This window comes from Ailuropoda melanoleuca, chromosome 11 (genome assembly GCF_002007445.2).
Source record: "Ailuropoda melanoleuca isolate Jingjing chromosome 11, ASM200744v2, whole genome shotgun sequence".
In the NCBI taxonomy this organism is placed as follows: Eukaryota; Metazoa; Chordata; class Mammalia; order Carnivora; family Ursidae; genus Ailuropoda; species Ailuropoda melanoleuca.
In genome coordinates, this window is record NC_048228.1 from 44289663 (window position 1) to 44315909 (window position 26247).

Genomic DNA, 26247 nt, shown 5'->3' on the forward strand with positions numbered 1-26247 from the left:
AAAGATGGCAGGCCCCATTGGGTCGCTAGGCCCATAGTTTAGTTTGCCGACCTCTTTCCTAGAGTTCAACCAGTATTTGACACTAATGAAGCAAAGTAGTCTTCGTTGGCCCAATACAAAGAAGAAAGAGAACCAAACGCATAACAACTCTAGCATGCTTTCCTTAAAATTAGAAGCAATTCTGTATATAATAAGTTGTGAACTCTGTAATTAAAGCACCTTTTCTGTAGATAGTGTCTCTTCTGATCACAGTTCTACCAAAGCATTTTCTTCTACTCCTCATCCTAAAACTCAGAGCTCAAAGACAAAATCATGCAATTTTAGAAACTTAAGAGGCCTTTTACGTCGGTAACACATGATAAAGCCAAAGGAGATAATGTCTCCCTTCCACAAATGAGACAGAGAGATCCAGTCAACAAAAATCAGAGGCTTTTCTAGAACTTTTAAAACAATGAAGTTAAATGTAAAAAAATTAAATCGAGTTAACAGAAAAGTAATACCAAAGCAATCAAAATTACTTCAGTCAGCTAATAACTTCAGTTAGCTACCCTTCTCCTCTACAGTTCGGGATGAGGGAAGCAAAGTGTGGTGTTCTGTCTTAGGGCTCAGTTACGGAACTTCAGAAGTGGCGGGACTGAGACTAGAAAGCAGGCCTCAAGGGTTAAAGGCCGGTCCTCCTTCCCCTCCCCTACAGGCCTGTCAACTGCATCACTTTTTACATCGACAGGCCCAGTTCACAACCTGACTCTGCCACGAATGAGCTGCATGACCCTAGACAGCCAGTCCCAGAGCTCCCCCCTCTTCACCTGTACAACAGGACAACAGTGCCTCTCCTGGAGGATGGCCTAGGAGAAGCACGGGCCCGGCCTGCACACCAGACATGCCCAATTATTAAGTGTCATTACAATATTCTGTGGTTCCTTTGGCAAATGAATGGCTGTTTAAAAGTTTATCGTGCAGGGGCGCCTGGGTGGCAGAGCGGTTGGGCTTCTGCCTTCAGCTCAGGGCGTGATCCCGGCGTTCTGGGATCGAGCCCCACGTCAGGCTCTTCCGCCGTGAGCCTGCTTCTTCCTCTCCCACTCCCCCTGCTTGTGTTCCCTCTCTCGCTGGCTGTCTCTATCTCTGTTCAAATAAATAAATAAAATCTTAAAAAAAAAAAAAAAGTTTATCGTGCAAAACCGCTATGTCTGTGACGCTCTCAGCAGCAGGGATGAACATACGAGAAGTATGCGGATTTCTTTCACCTGCTTCCTCCACTCACAGCTGTCAGTGGCAGGCTGGGTTTGCAGACAGAAAGGCAGATGGAAGGCCGCACACACTCACTTGTTATGGTAATGAATGGTACCGGAGAGGGCTCGCACACAGATCCGGCAGCAAGTCAGGTGCACCAGTTCGCTCAGCCAGTTTTTGAGGCTGAAAGAAAGAGAAAACAGTTCATGGCGCAGTTGTGGGCACCCGCAGCAAACAATAAAATAAAAGCTTCAATGTGCTCCTTCCTGGCCGCATACTGTGTTTTGAAACACAAGTACAGTTCACTTCTTAAAGTCTCATTGAGGCATTTAGGACAAAACTCTAGGGGAAAATAGCTCCCACCCGACGAGACTATCATGATAAATTCCTGACCACGATAAGCTGAGGCTTCTTTGGTCTCAGCCCAGTGACCCTGGCCGGGTGTAAGACTCTCTTGCTTTCCGTGAGTCCCTCGGTCTGTTTCCTTCCTTTCCTTCATGTCCCCTTTGAAAAACAATTTCTCACAATATATATGAAAGTGTGATGGCAAATCAAATACAGACTATGAATATGAAGTAAGCCAAATTTTAATAAGTGTGTTGAGGCCATAAATTTGATACAATACATAGGGATCAAATATTCTTTTTGTGGACACAGCTAAGAAAAGTGACAATCCTATTTATGGCCGAATGGAAGGAAACATTTCACCTGCTGTCTGGCAGCTGCCCAACCAGTGTAGTTCCTATAACCAACAAACTGATCCCAATGAAAGCCAAGGTAACCCTGAAAAAGAAAAGAAAAGGTAATGCAAAAGTTAATTGCACAGTAAGAGGCAAAGGGAAATAACCTAAAAGTTCATAGATAATGAAACTGTAAATAAGTTTTAGTCCATCTACAATATGGACTATGGTGCTGCCATTAAAAGAACTGGGTAAATCTCTAGATTCTGACATGGAAGAATGGTCCGTGGTACATTTTGAGAGAAAAAAAAAAGCAAAATAAATTTCAAAATAATTATGTAGAGTGGGGTACCATCTTCAAAATAATAGCAAGCATATAACTAGTTTATAGATGCATAGAGAAGGCCTGGAAAGTCATTCACAAAACTATCAAACAATCTATGTAATCACCCAAGGATTAAACAGGCTAGTGAAAAGAATAAATTAAAACCCTTGCCCTTTGCTTTTCTGAATTATTTTAATGTTTTTAAATATATTCATATTAACTTCATGTATACTATAAGAAAAAAAGTTTTATGTTGTATGAAGGACTCATGTCAGGTTGAAAGTAGTTCCCTTATTTTGTCTGGGATACACTGGTGGGCCTAGTATGATTGTAAATATCCTCCAAAGGTCTAAAAATGACTTGTTCTGTGCCTTTTAACGATGGGGGTAGAGATAATTCAAATTTTTCTCAAAGGAATTTACAATTTAGAGCAAATAGCAAGAAAGGCTCTATCATAATAAGAACACCAAATTATAGCACCATGTGGAAACCCTTTCATGCAAATCTGTTGTCCTTTTGTATGTTCATGGTAACTCAGAAGTTAGTAACAAGATGACTGACAATACCTCTCATCTCCACATAGACACTTTCCATTTTTGAAAGGTGCTTTTAATATTCATCTAATCACTTCAAAAAGAAAATAGTCATTTTCAGAAATGTAAGTAGAATTACACAAAAAGAAAAAATTGAGATTTAAAACCTTTCAAAATAAATAAGAGTTTCTTATAAACACATTGTTAAGGTGTTAAACCTTGTTAAAGTCTTGGCTGAAGACCTTGTGACAGAGCAATTAGAAGGTCAGATTCAGTTTACTTTCGATGCCGTATTTTCGTGCTAACCACTGATACACAATAACTAAATCAGTGTTTAATCTTATCCACCAATTGTGTAAAAGTTTTAAAATAACATTTTGCATTTTGCTGCCTTGCCCTAATGAGAATCATTTGATCCTACACATTGAATCAGAAGGGGTTACATTTGAACATGTTTAATAACTGGGTTCAAAACTATTGAAAGTTTTTACTTGCTAGATTAATAGACCAAAAACTTCTGGTTTCCAGTTTAAGTGAGCCAAGGTGAGAGCTCTCATAGATGTCACAAGTTTTCAGCCACAGTCTGTTTTTTTAAGTTTTACTGAGATACAATTTACCTATCATTCAATTTATCCATTTAAAGTAGTCAACAGTTTGGGGCATATTCACAGAGCTGTGCAACCATCAACACAATCAATGTTAGCATGACCTGCTTTTTGAGTGTTCATTCTGTAGAAACAGATCATCTTATAAAGCATTTACACAGCAATTCTTTCACACTGAAGAGGATGTACTAAGAGTAAGAGTCTCAATTCTATTGCTCTCTTCTTCTTGGGTGCTCACATTACTGGATTATCCTACATCTGTGTTTTCTTTGCAAGAATCTTCTATGTTACTTCTTTAGTTTGCAAGCGTTAGTTTCATCTAAGTAGATAATAGAATCATAACACCATTTGCTGGCACCCACCACCAGTGAAAGCTAACCGACAAATGAGGACATCTCAAATACCCTGTCTTCCAAAAATCCTCACTCTTCTCTCAGGTGGCCTCGGATACAGTGCCTGACTCGTGGGCCAAGTGCAGATGTAAGAGCTAATCTATATAGTCAACTTTACCAAAGTTGCATTTCTTTTTAAGACTAAAAAAGAATAAATGGAAGCTCTAATTATAAATAGCCTAGAAATGCCTAATAAATAAAAAGCTCAGATATTTCCTTCCTGCATACTGATGGATAGTCTTGTGCAAGCTCAGAGTACATGAACCCCCAGTTGAGGAACACTGGCTTAAGGTTCAAGCAAAAATATATGTGAATCCCTGAATTTCACTTTGTTATCACAGCTGAAATGATTCCCAAAAGAAATACTGTGCTCCAACTGGCAAACTGGCAACATGGGGGGAAAAAATAGAAAGAGCTTAGAAATGTGCCTTTGCCTATACTTAGGCAATCTCACCAGTAATAAACCTGAATGAGGCAAGTATAGGCCACCCTAGGGATGGTCAAATGGGTTCAAGTCATGTGCCAACTCAAGGGGACTGATAGCAACTGCCTGGAAAGCTCTATTGAGAGGACGCCAAGGCTATGTCCAGGGAAATTAAGCAAGACCATCAACAGCAATATTGTGACTGGTACATATGCCTACGAGCTGCCGTCACCATGCTAGACACACTGTGGCCACCTGTGCTTCACCCCACTGCCCAGCGTCACCTCTGCTACACTGAGGTTCCCCACGGTAGCTCCAGTAAAGTGCACTTGAAGGTACCGCCTCATCGGGCAGCACTCAAACTCAGAACCGGGGGGGACGCGGGTGGCGAGCTTTTAATAAGAAAAGTGCATCATAATGGAACTAGTGGAACAAGTTCCATCTTCTAAATGGCTCTCTCTCATGGGGTAACCATTAGCAGTAATTTCTTCTCTCCTGTGCAACTGCGAACTGCTACAGACTAGCAAGGAAAGGCAGTTACAGATTGGCTGATGTTCTGGTGAATGCAAGACCATTAAGTCCTCTCTTCTTTTTTCTAACTTCCCTTTTCCATCTATCCTCAAATGATATATGACCGAAAGAACAACATGGATCCAGACTGACACATATTCGATTCTGAATACACACCTTCATTTGGGGAAAAGATGTGAAAGGAGAATAGATACTTGGTATGTTCCTGTGGAAGTCACATTGGGTGGTGTTTTGCAGGTAGGAAGGGGTGAAGTTAGTGCCATAATACTCTCATGAGACCATGACATACGTGATTTAAAAAGAAAGCTGAACCAGTGACACCATCAATTACTGGGCAGGAGACATACCTCAGGGGTAGTAGAACACAGTAGCGTACTATGACGCCCAGCACCCACACCATGGTGAGCCGCAGACTGATGTACTGGAAATTTATATTGGTCCTTGTGAGGAGATTCCATGACACTAGCTCCTCTGAGGAGAACCTCTGGGTCACTTCATCTTCCACAATGGCTTCCAAGCCCTTCTTGGAGAAATAAAACACATCAGACAGCTCAAAGTCCCTTCCTCGCAGGCCAGAGAGCCCTTTTTCCATGGGTGACTCATCTCTTTGGATAATACCTTAAAAGAAAGCATCAGGACATGAGAAAATGCCATAGGACACGAGAACCGACCAATGGGGCAACCCTGTGCAGAAGACAGTTCAACACATTTTATGAGTAGCATGAAGCAGATTTCAAAAATAAAAGACAAGCAACTGCAGTGGGAAAAGAGGTGAAATCACTCAGTCTGCATAAAATGGCCTCTACCCAATGACTTTAATTAATTAGAAAGAAATTTGGTCCTCAATCGCCCTTTCTTGTTGCATTTCCTCCCTACACACCATTAGGGAAACAAGTTACAGAACAAACTCTCTGCAAGGATAGATCTAGACTGTGTAAAAATAAAACCTTCTGTTTTCCCCTGATAAAAACCATAAAGCCAAAAGCAAGCAAAATGGCAAAACATATTTACCCAAATGGCAAAAGGCTGATGTCTTTAATATGTAAAATGACTTAATAAGAAAACAGTCTCAAGATCATGAACTGAATTCATAAAAACATTGATAGTTAATAGACCAAAACCTCTTACTAGCAATCAAAGAAATGTGAATTAGACAAAGATGGGCCTATTTACATCATCAAATCAGCAACATTTTTGTTTAATGATAAAGTTCAATGACAGAAGTATTTTCATACTCAATTTCTGTGAGCATGGAACTAGTAGCAAGTTTGTCAAAATCCCTTTGGCATGAAGAGGCTAAAAATAGGTTTGCTGATGATTCAATAATTCCAATTTTAGGAATCTACCATAAGAAAATAATCAGAAATGTAGGCAAGAATGTTCATTGTAGCATTTTCCATTATAATCAATCCAGATGCTGTACAATACATCTAATAAATACTGTAGTTAATAAATACCTTAATGTTAAGTGACAAAAGGCAGGATCTAAAGCTATAGTTTAACTTTTTGAAATAGATATACATAGGAAAAGTGTCAAGAAGGCCACATAAGTGGTTATCTCTGGGCAATACGATTAGATTTTCCTCTTTATGCTGTTATTGTCTTTCCCATAAAGAAAATAATTCAAAGATGTTTAAAGTAGCATAAATTTGTAAATTGAAAAAATGATCACTGCCACCCAGTTCTGCCTACTAAATACAAGTCATAGAGGAGAAGATCTTCAGAAAAAGAGTAGCTATATACACAGTGACGTAACTAGCCAATCGTCCCTCTGGGGTGTGTTGCAAACGAATTTACTTCCTAAATTAGAAAAGTCTTTCCTTTTGAAACGGAGATTAAGCTATTAAATTCCCTGAAAGAAGACCCCCTCTGATTTTCTCACTTTCCAGTTTACTAGGAAATCAATGAGGAGAGTGGAGAGTGCTATATGACCTATCCCCTGGAGACCTTGTACGTGCATCCATAGACGAGAGCTGATAATACATCGTTTTTTTGAAGGAACAGCAGCATAAGTAAGGAGGACCTGGAGTCCAAAGTCAAGTTCTTTAGGACAACCACCAGCTCTAAGACTATGCGTAATAGATAAGTCACCTAATTTGGTGTCTCCTTTATAAAATAGGAGGTGGGAAAATTTTTAGTTTCTTTACAGGGCTAAAGTTTCATGATTTTACTTTTGGGTTTTGGGGGTAGTTTTTGTTTGTTTTTGCCAACATGCAAATCTAATACCTTACCACCTTAGGAATTAGAGCAATAAAATAAGCTCTTGAACAATTCAATCATCTTTTTTCTGTCTCCAGGTCTAAGTGGTTTAACCTTTCCTCACCCTCTCCAGAAAGGATTTGATTCCTATTAGAGATGAACCAAGACAGTGTCACTACTGAATTACCCTCTTGCTCTGTGGACAGCTGCAATACCTCAGAGCAGGTTACTCAAACCAAGTACTGGCCAATATTCAGCAGTGCAAGAGTTTCGTTATTTAGCAATATATAGGGTTTTGTAGTTTTTTTAAGTCTAGAAGGGGAGGGAAGAACAAATTATTCAGCAAATCTCAGAATGAAACACACTGGAGACAGCGGACAGCCCTTCTAAAAATAACCTTTTTCGGAGGGGTGAGAGATAAGAATGTAAGTTCAAGTTGCCTCATTATTTAACTGAGCCAGGAGAGAAGGGATCTGTAATCAGGGGCCAGCCCCCAGCCCCCACCCACTCGATGTGCAATATTCTCTCTGCCCCCTGACCTACTTAATTCTGTGTAACTCAAATAAAATAGAACTCAATTTTATATTTTTGTTAAGCCTCTTTCAAAAGTATGTGGGTGACTGCAATGGCTCCAATTGACAAAGGATTAATTTCCAGAATATATTAAGATATACACAAAAAAAGAAAAAGAAAAAAATACATATGGCAAACAATTCAGAAAAAGAGCAAGCCTTAATGACTACACATTTTAAAAGATGTTCAACTCCACTATCAGCAGAGAAATACAAACAAAAACGACAATGAGATATTATTTCATACCCATAAAAATGGATACGAACTTTAAATTGAGTCGTATCAAGTGTTTACTGGAAAACAATTTGGAACCATCTAGTAAATGTAAAGATATTCATAGCCAGAGACCTAGCAATTCTACTTCCAGGTTATACCTCAGGAAAATTTTTGTTCAATAATTTCAAATATACAGAAAAGTTGTAACCAGAGTTCACTTTACCCAGCTTCATGAATTGCCAATATTTTGTCACATTCGCTTTATTGTTCTATCCTTAGATGTATAAAATGATACTTTTTTTCCGAACCACTTGAGAATAAATTGCAGACATCATGCCCTTTGCCCCTAAATATTTCAGCACGGATTTCCTCAAGACATGAGGTTTTACTTATTTAATCGCAATGAAATTGTCAAAATCAGGAAAGTGGACATTACTGCAAAACTAGTATCAAATGTACAGACCACATTCAAATTTTGACAATGGTCCCAATAATATCCAAGGATCATACATCACATTTATATGTCATACATTATATTTATATGTCATCTCTGTAGTCTCCTAATTACATGACAAAGTTCCTCAGCCTTTCTTTGTTTTTTAAGACATTGACATTTTAAACCAATAATACATTGTGTGTTAATTAACTGAATTTAAATTAAAAAAATAAATAAGGGAAAAAAGACACTGACATTTTTAAAGAGTACAAGCCATTTATTTCATAGACTGTCTCTTAATTTGGATCAATCTGATGTCCCGTCATGATTAGATGCGGGTTGTACACTTTGGGCAGGAGTACTATGTAAACGATGTATCCTTCTCAGAGCATCACATGGGAACACGTGATCTGTTTGTCTCATGATTGATGACGCTTAACTTTGGTTGCTTGATTTAAGGTGGTTATTACCAGATTTCTCCACTGTAAAGTTACTGGTTTTCTCTTTTTGATTAGTAAGTGGGGAATTATTATCTGTAAGTGTCTATAAAGGAGAGATACTTTGAAACTATGGAAATATCCTGCTCCTCAAAGTTTCACCCAATGGTATTAGCAGCTTTGCTGATTCTTGCCTGAATAAATTGGCACTATGTGTCTTTTTTTTTTTTTAAGATTTTATTTATTCATTTGAGAGAAAAAGAGAGCAGGAGCAGGGGGAGTAGCCGAGGGAGAGAAAGAAGCAGGCTCCCCACTGAGCAGAAAGCCCAACCCAGGGCTCACACCCAGGACCTCAAGATCATGACCTGAGCCGAAGGTAGATGCTTGACCGACTGAGCCACCCAGGCACCTCATTATGTGTCTTTTAAAATGGTATTTTCTCACTCCTTCCACATTTACTATTTCCATTCCACCTTAAAAAAGAGCTTTTCTGTTATACTCTAGAAATTCTTTTTTTTTTTTTTAAAGATTGTATTTATTTATTCGACAGAGATAGAGACAGCCAGCGAGAGAGGGAACACAAGCAGGGGGAGTGGGAGAGGAAGAAGCAGGCTCCCAGCGGAGGAGCCTGATGTGGGGCTTGATCCCGGAACACCGGGATCATGCCCTGAGCCGAAGGCAGACGCTTAACGACTGCGCCACCCAGGCGCCCCTGCACTAGAAATTCCTATAAAATTGTGCAAAATATATATGAGAACATTTTGCCACATTGTTTGCAAGAGCAATCTGAAGGTACATTATATTAATGACAGATGGATATATAGCAATATATACAAACATCATTATGTTGTACACTTAAAACTAATATGTTGTAATTATACCTCAATAAAAATAAATAAATAACAAAAGGAAGCTCCTATGAAAAGGAGATGGACAAATACAGTGCATAATACACAAGAGCTAGAAGAAATTAACTGGAACATTCATCAACTTAGTTAATTTGCAAACATCATCACAAAAAACTCAGAATGATATGTGGAAGACAGTATTTTTATAGAGCTTGAATAATGCAAAACAACAAATACTATGTGTTGTTTAAAATACATACATGGATGGGGGGAGTATGAAAATATGCACATAAATAATAAACATGAAAATCAGAGTAGTAGTTTCAGGGGTTGACAGGGTAATGGAATCAGGGAACGATACCAGAAGAATTTGATTGTTTCTATAAAGTTTTATTTATTAAACCAAGGAGTGGCTACACATATGCTATAACAATAACAACAAAAAATTACATGGAACTGGCTATTGTTCCTAAGATGAAAATCTATATTGTCAGAGACCAGGTACCAGCTTAGAAGCTCTTTCATAAGGCACACAAAATCTGCAAATGGGTATTACTGTAAAATTCAATGTCAAAAGAAGCACTCCTGAATACATATTACTTCCTTCCCTAAATATACTGACTATTGAGGGTCAGAATTACTGATTCAATTTACCCTACGCATACCTTCTGAGAGAAAAATAAATATTTAATCCAGTCAACATATAGGGGACACTCACTATGCATCAGGCATCAAAGTACAGGTTAGAAAGAAAAAGAGGATATATTGTTCTTTTTTTATTTTAAGATTTTATTATTAAGAAGATTTTGTTACTTATTTGAGAGGGAGTGAGCGAGAGCATGAGTGGGGAGGAGGGAGAAGCAGACTCCCCACTGAGCAGGGAGCCCGATGCAGGGTTTGATCCCAGGACCCTGAGATCATGCCCTGAGCCGAAGGCAGATACTTAACCGACTGAGTCGCCCAGGTGCCCTCTTTTTTTTTTTTTTAAGATGTTATTTATTTATTTGTCAGAGAGAGAGAGAGAGCACAAGCAGGGGGAGCAGCAGGCAGAGTTCTGGAGAAGCAGGCTCCCCACTGAGGAAGCAGATCGATACAGGACTGGATCCGAGGACACTGGGATCATGAGACCTGAGCTGCAGGCAGACGCTTAACCAACTGAGCAACCCAGGCATCCCAGAAATATTTCTTTTGGCACCAAGAATTGTTCATAAGTAGACTAAAAGTCTTCAAAATATAGATATAAATACATATCAGATTTAACTGGCACAGACACAATTTTGATATCAGTTTTTATTGTCATTAAGGAAACCTAGTTTTATCATGAACAAATTAGTGCTGATCCTTCAGAGTGATCCACGTTTCTTACCTTGATAAAACCCTGACTCCAGGGAACATTTCCTTTTGTTTCATAAGTCAGCTTCAAGACAGTAAAGCCATAAACATTTGAACTTTGTCCTTATACGGAATGCTCTAACGAACCCGACAAGGTCCATGCTTGGATGAAAATACAACGAGAAAAACTCTCTCTTTCTAATAGGAGAGATTAATTGCACAAGCTGCCCTCTGCCCTATGCCTTTAGCAAGTCATGGTACATAAATAATACAGCTATGAAAAGCCTGTTAAAAGAAATAGAGGCTGAAGTTAAAATCATCTCAAATATAATTAACTCTACATTAGCTGAGTGAACTCTTGGAATGACTGCCCATTGATAAATCACAGTAGTTTAGCCATCCTCCAGATGGAAAGCATGCTTTCTAGGTCAGCTGTTAGGGAAAATCAGGGGCCCCTATAGACCAAAAGTGTATACAATAGGCTTTATATAGAGGAGCTGATCCTTAACCTGCCAATGGGCTATATTCCAAAAGTCAGAAGCTCGGAGTTCAAAACACACTCTCTCCTGGAAACTTTCATTGAATTAGTCTGTTTCAGCTAGAATCCTATCCAATCGTAAGCCCAACTAATGCAAAAACATAGGTGGTCATACAGTGGTAGTACGTGAAGTAGAAACCCCCTTTAGCTCTGTTTCTACCCGAAATTTTTAAATTATATCTGGTTTGGAATTAACAAAAATACACTACCTTGTTCTGTAGTGACTTAGAGGGATACATGAGAACTTTCCAGGGTACTGGTAATGTTCTATTTCTTGATCGAAATGAGAAGTACATGAGTAGTTCACTCTGGGAAAATCATTCAGTTGTACATTTATAATTTTACACTCTTGCCTGTGTATGTTAAGTTTCAATTAAAAAAATATTTTACTTGTGATGTGCTGTACAATATTCCTATACTTAACAATATTGTATTAAGCACTCAAAAATTTGCTAAAAGGATTAAGCTCATGTTCAGTGTTCTTACCACACAATTAAAAAAAAAAAAAAAGAACTGAAAGAGGCTGTATCTGTGAATCCCATTTCTGTGATTTATCCACTATAGGATTAACTAAATACTTCTTCCATTATAGTAAGAAAAAAAAAGTTCATATTCCCCTAAGCAGGTGGGCAGGGAGGAGTTTACCTGTGGGGGCACCAACCACTGGTAGGGAAGGCTTTTCCTGGTGTGAGGAGCTCCTCTGAGGGGCTCTGGTCCGTGGCAAGAAAGCCAGGCCTACATTCAACCCCGACCATGCCCCGATATCCTTCCTGATCAATGTGATTAAAGAAGAGACCAAGAGACCAAAGTAGTTGTAAAGATTAACCACACGTGGCTGGGGGTGGGGGTGGGGTGGAACAGTGCTGTTGGCTTTAAAGAACAGAAATATTCACTGTCAGGCTCCAGAGGAACATTCAAGCAATCACTTAGATGGAGGCAAAGACTGAAAGGTTTTTACACTACTCGTACAACCAAGGCCTGGATCGGTCAGACCAGCAGTCTCTGTCCTTGTTCTTGTTCATCAATCATCACACAGATGAATACATCCATCAGGGCATCAACTACATAGTCACCTAACTGCACAGCTTTCCAGCCCTCTTTTTGTCACCTTTTTCACAAAAACTGGGCTGTCATGCTGCAAGGCTAAGCTCTAGATACACCATGTGCAAAAAATTCCCTGGGCCATTAGTCAGGTCATAATTTCTAGCATGTAAATTAGGTGGTTTGACAATGCTTATTTCTCAGTGAATCCTTTGTGTTCCTGATTACCACTGCTCTCCTTCCTAAGTACTTTTTATTTTTTTATTTTTTTTAAAATATTTTATTTATTTATTTGACAGAGATAGAGACAGCTAGCGAGAGAGGGAACACAAGCAGGGGGAGTGGGAGAGGAAGAAGCAGGCTCACAGCAGAAGAGCCTGATATGGGGCTCGAACCCATAACGCCGGGATCACGCCCTGAGCCGAAGGCAGACGCTTAACCGCTGTGCCACCCAGGCGCCCCTCCTAAGTACTTTTTAAAAATCCAGTTTATTGTTATTAACTTAGTTAAGTTTAACAATGGTGTCAGGGTTATGTTTAAAACAAGTCAGTTTTTTGAGATGTATACACTGAGGTACTTGAAGGTAAAATGGCATACTATCTAGGATTAGTTTTAAAATGCTTCCATAAAAGGATACACATTAAGGTGAGAATACGGTGTTTCTGATCACTTATCTGTATTCTCTAATTTTCTACAATGCTCACATACTGAGTCTGTAATTAAAATTTTAATTAAAAAACACTCCACAAAGGAAAGACTGAAAAAAGAGGGTAGATGATGTAAATTCTTGTTGAATTTGGGTGATAGGTATAAAGAGATTAATTGTACTATTCTCTTTACTTCTTAAAAATGAATGCTATATTTTTTAAAAATCTATTTCAGAAACTCATTTGAAAAGTCAATTTAGCTGGAAATTAATTTCCTCATCTAAATCAAAAGCATTCATTCATTTAATCAGTCAGTCAGCCACTGCAGAGAGAGAGCCAGGCACTAATTATAAAAGAGAGAAAAAAAGGAGCTGAACTCAACAGCTCTCAGGCAAGGCTGCACATCAGAAATATCTTTGGAACCTATAAAAATACAGCTGTCAGGGCCCAGTCCCAGATCCACTGAACTAAAATGTCAACTACATTTTTAAAAATACACATGAATGGATAAAAAAAAAACTGTAAGGAAATACATCAAAATATTAGTTCTTAAGCACGGGGTAGTTTCAAGGAGATAAGCACAATGCTTTTCCTTGTAGTTAAACACATAAGTTCAAAAACACTTCTAACCTAGTGACACTCAGAAAAAAAGTATTAGGTCTTTTCTGCGAAACAAGATCTCATATGGGTGATTTTTAACATTCTTGTTTATACATCCACAATGTCTCCTTTTTCGATAAAGTGTATGTATTATATTACATCGTGAGAGAAAAGCACTTAAGGTGCTATTTTTTTTAAAACTGAAATGAGATGCTACTACATACCCACCCAAATGCCTATCAGTGAAAAGGCCCAAAATGCCAAGTGTTGAAGAGGCTAGGCAGCAGCTGGACGGAACTCACACACTGCTCTGAGTGTACAACCCATTCTGGAATACCAGGTAGCAGTTTCTAATACAGTTAAGCACACACTTGCTTACCCTATGGCTTTCAGTTTCCCTCGAGGTATGTCCTCTAGCAAAACAAGCAAATAGGTTCGTGACAATGGTCATAGCAGCTCTATTCCCAATGGCTAAAAACTGCAAACAACCCAAATGTCAATCAATGTGACAACAAATAAACAAATGATGTATTTCAATAAAGGAATTCCATAACAATTTAAAAAATTCCCTGAGTTGTGCAGCATGGAGAAATCTCATAAATATGATACTTCGTGAAAAAATAGGTACAAAAGAGCACATATCGTATTATTCATTTATGTGAATTTCAAAAATAGAAAAGACTAACGGATGACAGAAATCAGAAGAGAGGTTACAGCAAGGTCCGAGGGGTGAGCATCTGGGCAGGGGCTTGAGAAAGCTTTTAGATCTGGGCTGTGTCCTTAAGGGGGCTATAACAGGTTCTTTGATAGGTCTATAAATACCCAAAAATACCTCTAGCTGAACATTTGATATTTGTGCATTTTAATATATGTTAATTGTGCCTCCATTTTTTAAAAATCAGAAAAATGTTATATTTAAGAGTTGCCATAATTTGTAGCTATAATCCCAATTAGAGGTTCTAAGAAATCATACCTTTTTTTCCCATATTTTAAAATTTCCCATTCTAAACTAGAAGACAACTGACATTTATTGAATGTTTTCTGATGGCAGACTGTGCTAAACCCTTGACACCTATACTTACATAATCCCCAGAATCCTATGAGGTTTCGTCTATTACCCCCATTTTACAGATGAGGAAACTAAGGCTCCATAGGGTTGAGTAACTTGCCTGGAGCCACAAAGACAATAAAGAAGAGAACCAGGATTTCAAACCAACTCTGTGACTCCAAAACTAATTGCTTCCTCACATCCTAAAGCTTCAAATTCCACATCACTCTGTCCAACACCTGCCCTTTGACAAGCCCCAAATATATAAGACCTTCCCCATCGACTCCACATCAGCTCCAGTTCACCTTGATAAACAGAAAGCCCCGAGTAACAGTTCTCACTAGTGTCTCTCCTGCATTTGAGGGAAGGAATGGAACTTCGATGTAGGAAAACCTGTATGTGGCCCCCATCTATCATTAATCTGGATATGCACTTGTCACTAACTGACTTACACTTCCTCGTCCTTCCCAGATAATTGTAACCCATGTCACTTTTTTTTTTTTAAACTAGGACAGGAATTTTTGAGAGCCAGGAACACATTTGATTAGGTCTCTGTGCCTTCTCATGATAAGCCCAACAAACAACAGCCCCTGAGCAGCAGCCCATTTGATGCTCCTCCCCCAGTTCTGTAGTCAGCCAGGTCCGAGCTGTCCGAGGAGGCTCTTCTGTCCAACTTAGAACTCTATGACTTCGGCACACACGTGTCCTGCCAGTATCCTTGCTCTTCAACTCCTCCCCGAGGCACAATCAGCTGCCCCCTGTGTCTTGCAGGCCAGTCAAGGTTTAGAAAGGATAATCGCTTTTGATGTTTTATTTATTTTTTAAGATTTTATTTATTTATTTGTCAGAGAGAGAGAGAGCACAAGCAGGGGGAGCAGCAGGCAGAGGGAGAAGCAGACTCCCCACTGAGCAGGGAGCCTGATGTGGGACTCGATCCCAGGACCTTGAGATCATGACCTGAGCTGAAGGCAGACGCTTAATGGACTGAGCCACCCAGGTGTCCCGACCCTTGATGTTTTAAAGTTGTTGCTGTTAGATATACTCTAAAACCTGCAGCCTCCTCATTAACCTGGACTGTCACCCAGCCAAGGTTTTTAGGAAATAGCTTCTATCTCTTTTGGTCCCGACAGCCTGTTATACCCTCAGCCATGACTCTAGGTTTGAGTTCAAGGTCGCTGAGCCGAAGACAGATTGACCATAAAGCCAATAAGGTTCCTCTTCGGTGTCCTCACCTGCACAGCTCCTTCCAAGGTCCCACACCACTAGAAGTTGTCTTCTAGTTTAGAATTTTGTATATTCTTTTACCTAAAGAGGATCTCCAAATTGTATAACTTCAGGCACCCACAAAACTTGCATTTGGTCTCACCTCACCTCACCTCTGAATCACATTGTCATTTCGTTGCTACAAGCAACAGATCCATGATAAACCATTCACCTTGTAAATTAAATTGATTTAGAAGGAGAAATATTTGGGACTCCTGGGTGGCTCAGTTGGTTAAGCGTCTGCCTTTGGCTCAGATCATGATCTCAGGGTCCTGGGATCCAGCCCCGTGTCGGGTTCTCCACTCACAGGGAGCCTGCTTCTCCCTCTCCTCCCTGCTTGTGTGCTCTCTCTCTCTCTTTTAAATAAGTAAATAAACTCTTTTTTAAAAATTTTTTTAATTAAAAAAAAAGAGAAATACTTGAGGTGAGAGAACCAAGTTATTACCAATAAGTATTAGAACATTGGGAGTTCACAGATACACATTAACATCTTTCTGCTTAATTACTTGTATTATTGATAATATATTATCTATTTGATGATCAAATCACCAATATACTCCTTAGAGGGGTTGCTGTTGGCTAGGTCATCTTTTGGTTGTTGTTTTAAGGTCTGAAGTTTCTTTGATTTTGAAAGTGGAAGATTGAAGAGAAAAATTTAAAAATGTGAATACAAGCAAAATGAAAAAAAAACCTCACTACATAAAAGTTTCACATGTGTCCCTATAGCAGCAAAACTGCTTTAGAAAAACTAGATTATCATATGCCATATAATAGGTCCATAAAAAGAAAAGGGGGCAAAATCAGCACAACAATCATGACTTATCATATGTATGAAATGTGCTCAAAATAAATGCTGGCTTAGCATCTCCTTTGGTTTCCTAAGAGGTATTTGATCATGATTGCCTTGTTTAAAAAAAAAAAAAAAGCATTAATTATGAAACTACTCATGCTCCCCCTGGCAATGTTTCCCCAGTTGGCACATTAAAGAGTGACATTCAACTTTTTTATTTAATTTAATTTTATTACATAAAAAGGATAAAGTTTCCCTTAAGCACCTATATACCCCACCAATTAATTTTCTACTAAAAAAACCCCCCAAAAAAAAACAACAAAAAAAATCTCTGCTAATACTAACACCAAGAGATGAATGCTCTAAAGAGAATCATTTGTACAAATAAAATAATGTGTGGAAGTAAAATAACTTTACCCCCCCCAATAAGCACCAGACCCATACAGTTTTAAGAATTTCTATCAAACCTTTAAATCTAAGAAGGAATGGAGGAAGCGAAGGAGGAAATAAGTAAGTAGCTAATACCTTCATCTCAAGGATCAATTGCAAAAAGCCTAACCTCAATTTTGGCAGACAGTTTCCAGCACCACATTATGACCAGGCAATGTCTATTGCACAAATGCAAAGGTGACTCAACTACGAAGCTATTAATAAAATTCACCATCATACACCTAAGGGGGAAAACATATTTTCATCACCAATGATGTTGAAGAAAACATGAAAAATCATTCTTGATTTAAAAGAACAAGAATCAACAAGTACGTAACATAAGGTGGAGAGCTAGATCAAAGGCACTATGGTGTTTACCAGAAAGACACTGAAGTCCCTACAGCCTGTACCCAACCACAATGGCAACTAGCATCACCGCTATCCAGCACTGGACTGCAGTAGCAGCCAGCACAATTAGACAAGTGAAAGAAATGAAGTATAAACTGGAAAAGAAATAAAATATAAACTAAGTTGAGTAAGAAGTCATTAAACCATCACTATTTGAAGCTAAAATGATTACTTACCCGGAAAAAGAAAAAAAAAAAAGAAATGTGAAAACCTATGGTATAAGCATTCTTACTTTTATATCCTTCTTCTACCTTACTAAAATCAAAAACCTTCCGGCCTTGAATGACACACTGGACCAGATGGACCTAACAGATATATTCAGAACATCCCATCCTAAAAGACAGAATACACATTCTTTTCAAGCATGCATGGAACATTCTCCAGAACAGACCACATACTGGGTCACAAATCAGGCCTCAACAAGTACAAAAAGATTGAGATCATGCCATGCATATTTTCTTTTTTTTTTTTTCTTTTCTTTTCTTTTTTTTTTTTTTAAGTTTTTATTTATTTATTTGACACAGAGAGAGACAGCCAGTGAGAGAGGGAACACAAGCAGGGGGAATGGGAGAGGAAGAAGCACGCTCCCAGGGGAAGAGCCTGACGTGGGGCTCGATCCCAGAACTCCAGGATCACGCCCTGAGCCAAAGGCAGACGCTTAACGACTGAGCCACCCAGGCACCCCATGCCATGCATATTTTCTAACCACAACGCTATGAAACTAGAAGTCAACCACAAGAAAAGTTTGGAAAGACCATAAATATATGGAGGTTAAAGAACATCCTACTAAAGAATGAATGGGTTAACCAGGAAATTAAAGAAAAGATTAAAAAATACATGGAAACAAATGAAAATGAAAACACGACAGTCCAGAACCTTTGGGATGCAGCAAAGGCTGTCCTAAGAGGGAAGTATATAGCAAGACGGGTCTACCTCAAGAAGCAAGAAAAATCTCAAATACACAAGCTAACCTTACACCTAAAGGAGCTAGAAAAAGCACAAACAGAATTCAAAACCAGCAGAAGGAAGGAAATTATAAAGATTATTTTCATTTAAATGAAATTAAATTGAAAGTAAAAAAAAAAAACCCAGTAGAACAGATCAATGAAACTAGGAGCTGGTTCTTTGAAAAGATCAACAAAATTGATAAACATCTAGGGGTGCCTGGGTGGCTCATTCGGTTGAGCATCCAACTCTTGATTTCAGCTCAGGTCATGACCTCAGGTTATGAGATGCAGCCCTGTGTCAGGCTCTGCACTGGACGCGGAGCCTGCTTGAGATTCTCTCTGTCCCTCTCCCTTTGCCTCTCCCCGTGCTTGCTCTCTCTCTCTCTCTCAAGTAAATAAATAAATCTTTTTTAAAAATTGATAAACATCTAGCCAGACTCATTAAAAAGGGGGGGGACTTAAATAAAATCACAAATGAAAGAGGAAAAATAAAACCGACACCACAGAAATACAAAAGATTGCAAGAGAATATTATGAAGAATTATATACCAACAAATAGAACAACCTAGAAGAAATGGATAAACTCCTAGAAACATATAAACTACCAAAACTGAAATAGGAAGAAATAGAAAACTGGAACAGACCAATTACCAACAATGAAGTTGAATCAGTATTCAAAAATCTCCCAACCAACAGAAGTCCAGGACAGACAGCTACCAAACATTTAAAGAAGAGTTAATACCTATTCTTCTCAAACTATTCCGAAACACAGAAGAGGAAGGAAAACTACTGAATTCATTCTGTGAAGCCAGCATTACCCTGATACCAAAACCACATAAAAACACCACAAAAATAGAGAACTACAGGCCAGTATCTCCGATGAATACAGATGCAAAAATCCTTAACAGAATCCAACAATACATTCAAAAAAAAAAAAAATTCATTCACCAGGATCAAGTGGGATTTCTGCCTGGGATGCAAGGGTGGTTCCATATTTGCAAATCAAGGTCCCATTACCTTCCAGAATGGTTTGCCATCTACCATCTCTCCTTTCTCCACTTCCATCTCCTTCTTCCTGTCTAATCCCACTTCTGCAAAGTTACCAGATTCATCTTCCCAAAACTTTGAGATCCCCTCACCTAAGGAAGTAACTTCTTAGCCTGGCATTTAAGGCCTTTTAGGACTTAAACCTAAATATCTATCCAATCTCAACTCTACCTCCAACTCATTTTCACTCATTCTAGCTCCAGCCAAACTAAAGGGGTCTTTGGGCCCCTAATGTTTCCTGGGCTTTCTTACCCTCCTGCTTTTGTTTACAATTTCTTCCACCTGATACCCTTATTCCTAAAATCATTCAAAATTCTTCATATCCGCAGAATGCCATTTTCCCCTTTTTTTGTTTTCTTTGAGCTCATGAACCACCAACTCCATCCATCACATGATGCAGGCATTGTCTTAACTGTTTATAAGTAAAGACCAAAAAAAGACAAAGTTACATCAAACTTATGAAATGCCATTTCTAAGTTTCTAAAACCAGCTTGTACTAAAGGACACAAGGGGTGGCTTACCCTATGGAGGTAAAGGTGGAATGGCAAGGCAATGGCTTCCCTTAAGAAAAAAAGGATGTTAGTTCTTTTTGTTAATTACAAAATGCCTGCCTTTCTCTCTCCTTGAATAGGTACCCCAATGCACATGCTTGTCTACTGACAGGAGATTGTAGGCACGGGCTCGTTGTGTAGAATGTCAGACGAGCCTCAGAGGCCGCACACCATCACACGCTGGGATTTCGTCATGCCTACTGGCATCACACACTTGACATCTGTTGTGGAGAAGTCATGTGCATTGGCCAATGACGGGAAGATAAACTCACTGTCGTGAACATATGAGTCATTGCAACTGAGGATGTTCATTTATTTGAGTAGATTTGTACCGACGTCATTGCAGAGGCAGGAAGAGGAAGTGATATATATGCATGATAACTAACAGATACCAACTTAAGCAAAAAGCTTACCACACTTGGGAAAAAGGAATATACACTTACTCTTTGCAAAGACTAAGTACTCTACATAATCTACCGAGCAGGTGAATGTTACTAACTACTCATAGCCAAAGCCTGTACTCTCTGTCCAGTCTTAATCTCCTTTTTCTCTTGTTGTTGTTGTTTTTTTTTCTAAAGGGATGGTCTCTGGGATTTGTGATCAAGTTCCTTCTGCGTCAGCGAAGAGAATGTCACTGGTTGCAAAGGGAAACCAGAAATCATAATGCTGTTTTCTCTAATAACCTGAAGAAGAGTGTCACTTGGGATGCATACGCACTGTCTCCAAAGTACTTCAGCTTTTTGTAAAGGTCAAAGTCAATGCTCCTTCAAGTTGCTGGACAATGAATGCAGTGCATTTTTCCAGATAGGTAGGGTAAAGGTAAAAGGTAAAAGGGCCAAACTATCCCACCCCCAAAGTTTGTCCACAGCATCTCCTACATCCTGGGGTTTTCAGGTCCACTCTGTTTCCCAGTGAAGTGAGCAAGTGCGGGCTGCCCAGCACGCAACATCAGAGAAGCACAGAGGCATGGCCCATCCATTCCAGAAACACTGAGGCGAGACGTGGGGAAGGCTCTGCGACCCTAACAGAAAAGCAGACCACGCCCTAGTCTTTCCTTTTGTTCACCAGGTGTCCCCAGAGGTTACAAGGAGACATCAGGGCTCTATGGGTTTTATTCCCTGAGGAAGCTTTAAAAAACAAAATAGGACTCCAGGGAATTAATGTCCTTCCCTAGCCAACCCAAGCTTTGGGGGAAACAGAACTCTGAGGAAGAGAAGCAGGAAAACCAGGCACCTGACCTAGAAAAGTCAGTGAAGGGGGTACAGAGGAGAGCTCCCAACACGCTGAGGCGGGCACACCAAGAGAAGGTCCTAAGGGTTTTGCCCATCCCCAGGGCATCCAGACATCACTAGGCCACAGATTCACATTACATGTTAATCCATGGTACAGACGTAATACTGTTGCCCTAAGAAAAGGACTCTGTCCCTATGAGAAACAAACTGAGGGCCTCAGAGGGGAGGGGGGTGGGGGATTGGGATAGACCGGTTGGGTAGTAAGGAGGGCACGTATTGCATGGTGCACTGGGTGTTATACACAACTAATGAATCATCGAACTTTACACCAGAAACCAGGGATGTACTGTATGGTGACTAAAATAATATAATAAAAAAACATTAAAAAAAAAAGAAAGAGGGGCGCCTGGGTGGCACAGCGGTTAAGCGTCTGCCTTCAGCTCAGGGCGTGGTCCCGGCGTTATGGGATTGAGCCCCACGTCAGGCTCTTCTGCTGTGAGCCTGCTTCTTCCTTTCCCACTCCCCCTGCTTGTGTTCCCTCTCTCGCTGGCTGTCTCTATCGCTATCGAATAAATAAATAAAATCTTTAAAAAAAAAAAAAAAAAGAAAGAAAGAAAGAAAAGGACTCTGTCCAATCACAAGTCCAGCAGGCTGTCTCCTCTCCCTGAGCCCCAAGAGCCACTCCTCAACTACCACTATCTGTTCCCCGTCTCCCCAGACTTGCGTACCAAGCACGCTTTGGCACCCTGGCCCCTCACCTTCTTCTTCGTTCAAAAACTTATGCTGCCCTAAGCGCTTCCGCGGGAAAACACAGAAGATTGGGAAGTGCCGTTCTAAAACATCCGAGAGAGAGGAGAAAAGGGGGAGAGGGCTCGAAGGGTTGCTGCTACTCGCTGGCAGAACAAAGAACTGATGAAGAGCTTTCTTGCCTTCTCTGCTAATGGAGTCAGTGACCTACAAAGAGATACCCATGTTACAGAGACAAATACTACTGAAAGACAGATTAAAAACGGAAAAACTTAAAATTCGTACACGGGATTTATTACAACCAAGATGACAAGGCACTGCTAACAACTGAAAAGAGTTTTATTATATAATTCATGCTGCTCCCCAAATTCTCAACTGTCCATTCTATGTGTAAAACTTTGTGTAATCTACTTAGTAGCCTGGCCCAGTTTCATGATCATTTTTTGCTAAGAAGCTCTTTCTTACATATAACATTTTCCTTTAATGTAAGCCAGTCTTTTTGCTCCATCTTTTATGGATATGGAGAGAAAGAGGAGTGCTTCTTCCTCCTAATAATTAACCAACTGTCATATGAATCATCCCTCAGTTTTTCCCCAATTTCCTCATCAACCTTCGCAGGTCTGGTTGGCCACTACAGTCATCCTTTTTCCCAGCTTCAGAATTTCCTCTTTACGATCCTCAATATAAACCATAAACCTGGGATTCTCTGTGCCTTGACATCACATCTAAACCACTTTGCATTAGAGCCCTTCATATCCAATGTCGCCCTCTTAGCCAACTTTATTTCTATGTCTGTCCCCTTCCACGAACTAAGCTCACTCCACTGCTATGCAAGCTATTCCCTCATTCCCCGAGTTTAGAAAGCCCTGTCATCTCAGTTAAATCCAAGCCACCTCTACATGACCGGTTCAACACTAACACGTCCACCAAAACACCCTCTCCGAAGTCTCCCATCCAAAATGATCTCTTTTCATGCTGCGCTTATGAATTTTCTTGCTCAAGTTAATTGTATTTATTTTTGTGACATTCCATACCATTGGCACCAGCTGGCTTCCGGTTGTCCCCGGGATCCGTGGAGACTGGCGGTATCTCCTAAGTAGGCCAAGGGTTGCCTGAGGGCATAGTTCAGCACATGACGTAGGTACACAGATAACACCAGGTAAACATAGTTCAGGCCGGGACCAGGGTCAGTGATCGCCAGCGGCCCAGGGTCAGTGATTGCCAGCGGCTCACCACTGTGGAGCTCAGGGAAATTCATCACGCTCCTGCTGCCGTGAACTACAGCGGCATTTTAAGTTCTGCGCTCTCCCTGGCCTTCCATGCCTGAGAGTCTAAACTCTGCCTTCTGAAGCTGATGCCTTTTCCAACCATGTAACCAAGGCTGGCTATCCCATTCCAGAGCATCCTCCTTGCGTAAAGGATCTTGAATGTCACCCCTCTCTCTGATGGCTCATTTATCAAAACAATCAAGACTACTTTAAATTCCATTCCGTTTCTTGGTTATTTAAAACCCAGCTAAGGGCATTCAGTCAGTGACAGGGCACTTCAATTCCGTCAGTCATCAACACAACCCCAAACAATACAACCAAATCTTCGCCAAAACCCAATCACTCAAAGGATTCTCCTCCTTTTCGTTAGTGATCCTTTGGTACACAGGGTGAGAAACTTCATCTATTCTCCAGATCAACAGCGGTGACAAGGTTTCATCAGGAAGAGCAAGTCCAAAGCAGTCGGCAGTGAGAAGCTGTCTGCAGGTTTGTGTTAAGGACGCTACATCGTGGTTGGGAGGCAAGGACTCATCACCCAGTGATGTCTGCCAGGGTTGTGGGGGGGTAACAGATAGAGTGGATTTGTCGACCTGTCATTTGGAATAGGATACAATCAAAAGCTTTACTGAAATAAAGGAACATTCAATTTTCCTGTTTTCTATATGGTTTATGTATCTGTAATAAAATAATCTGCCCCTTTTAAAATTCTGAGTTATTTTCTGTTAGTGTCTCTCAGTTACCAAGACTAGAAGTACTGGAGGTGTACTTGTTCTCCTGAGAAAACCAAATGAGAACATCAGCTCCCTTTTTCATCATTATATGCCCCAGTAGCTCCCCAGAACCTTACAAAATAAGCAATGTTGATTATAAAAGAGGAAGATTTTAATCATGAAATTAACCATGCGTTTATACCTACTTTGAAGCATAAACAGAGTGGAAGTATGGACATTGTAATCCATTGTCAGTCAACACTGCAGAGAAACTAATAGGCATTTAGAATTAACAGGCTGAGTTTCATTTTAACAACTAACATTTTTTTTTTTAGTTTTTTTTAAATTTATTTGAGACAGAGAGTGCAGAACCAGCGAGAAAGAACATGAGTGGAGGGGGTAGGGGCATCAGGAGAGGGTGAAGCAAGCTCTCCTCTGAGCAGGGAGACTGACTTGGGGCTCTATCCCAGGACCCTGAGATCATGAACTGAGCTAATGGCAGACAGTTAACCCACTGAGCCACCCAGGTGCCCTAACAACTCACATTTTAACATTTTAACATCTCGTTCACTATACTGTTGACCCATTTCTTGGCTGACAGCCCACATTAAACTTTGTTGACTTGGACATGACTAATTTGATTAAACAAGAAATCCCACAACAGAGAAACATCTGTAAAACTTCATTGTCAAATGAGCCATCATATCAATTAAAATGTCAGCCTTAATGTTTGGCATTGATGTAGAGTATCTTTTATTATAATTCTAAATATTCTCATAGAGTCATTTTTTTAAAAGCTCTGTTGATGATTTGAAATTGAAATGTTATGAGTTTCCTAGTATGTGACAAAGCCAACATTCAGCAGAGGAGTTCCCATTTGTGGAAGAGTTACACCTCAACCTTCAAAGGGAGAATTGAGAAGACACAGATTGACCAGAGGAGTAGAGAAGGAAGGGATAGTTAGGCAGGGAGTGGCGGGCAAGGGATTTTGAAAAAGAAAGACAAATTGGATTGGGATTTCTTTTCAGTCTGCCTTCCACTACTTACAAAATCCGAAGCAAGTTACCTGACCTCCTTCACCTATAGTTTTCTCATCCATTAAGTGAGAATTAACAAGACCTTCCTCATGTAAATAATTTTGCACAATGGAGCCATTGTTTAATAAACGGTGGTGATTATTATTATTATTGATCGGTTTTTGTCTATAAAATAGAAACAAAATGGAGAAGCTTTGTTCTTTTGACTGGGGTTTTCTCTGAGGGGCAGGGTGGCCAGAGGGGTGTGTCAGGTGAGGACGCTGGTTTGGGGAACACTTCTAAACTGACAAGATGGATTTTGTGTTTCATGGGTACCTGAGGAGACGTCTGCTTCTCCCAGTGGGATGGAGAACTTCTCTAAAAGAGAACGCATTCTCGAGTCAACTCTCCTGTCACCTAATCCGGTAATCTCACTCCCAAAGAATCCCCAAGTCTCCATTCTCAACTGGCTTTTTCAAACCTCCACAATTCTGAGATGCGGGTTCTCTCCTCATCTGATGAGGAGTTTAGGACTGAGAGAGCTGAACACCAACAAGATCGTCACCAACTCAATAGTCCTGGGGACAGAACCGTCTAAATCCTGCTTTTATCACTTATATTTAAAAGCAAAATTAATTTCATAGAAATAGGGATAGGACACAAGGCATGTCACCTGCTTTGTTACTGCAATGCGACAAGAAAAATGATCTGAAAAATAATAGTATGTTTTATGAGCTTCCTCGCTGCTTTCTTAAGATGGGAGCCTTCCTTTCTGTGATTAAGGACTTCTATCACTTCCTTTCCACCATTACTTCACAATGCAATAAAGACGATTTGTCTGATCTGACCTTTTACCTTCTTTCCTGCCAGAACCACTCCTTCCTGCTTACTCACTGTTGGCCAGAAAAAAAAATGCTAAATCATCTCCTTTCAGAGATTAGAGTACATAGTTACACACAAGTCTCCAATCCAGTCTAAAGTAAAGCTCCCTCCAAAATAGTATATTCTCATCAGATTATGAGGCAAAATTTGAAGGAAGATTCCCTTGTCTCACCTCCACCTTTCCTTAAAGAACATGCCTTCTCTCCCACCATTCAGTGTTGTCTGTTAACCCTGTTGTTCACAAGACTTACTCACATTCCATCCTTCCCCACATCAGCCACCAAAGACTGGAAATCAAATTCTGCTCCCTCAGGGGCCTATT

The 26247-nt window shown here is 39.9% G+C and overlaps 1 protein-coding gene across 6 annotated transcripts in view; it reads right to left on the reverse strand.

Annotated features, from left to right (window-relative positions):
• The window catches only part of GPAT3 (glycerol-3-phosphate acyltransferase 3), a 54688-nt gene that overhangs the window by 14586 nt on the left and 13855 nt on the right, over positions 1-26247 (reverse strand). For 5 of the 6 annotated variants that reach the window (XR_004628806.1, XR_004628805.1, XR_004628803.1 and 2 more), the window contains 3 exons: positions 5068-5338; positions 1939-2013; positions 1324-1413 (listed from right to left, as the gene is read on the reverse strand). Coding sequence is in view for 2 of the 6 variants with exons in the window: in XM_034671592.1 (XP_034527483.1) it covers positions 1324-1413; positions 1939-2013; positions 5068-5338 (436 nt within the window). In the remaining 4 variants the exon portion in view is untranslated. Of the gene's footprint in view, positions 1-1323; positions 1414-1938; positions 2014-5067; positions 5339-13966; positions 14054-26247 lie in introns of those variants that run through there. The other variant, XR_004628807.1, reaches the window with a different exon arrangement.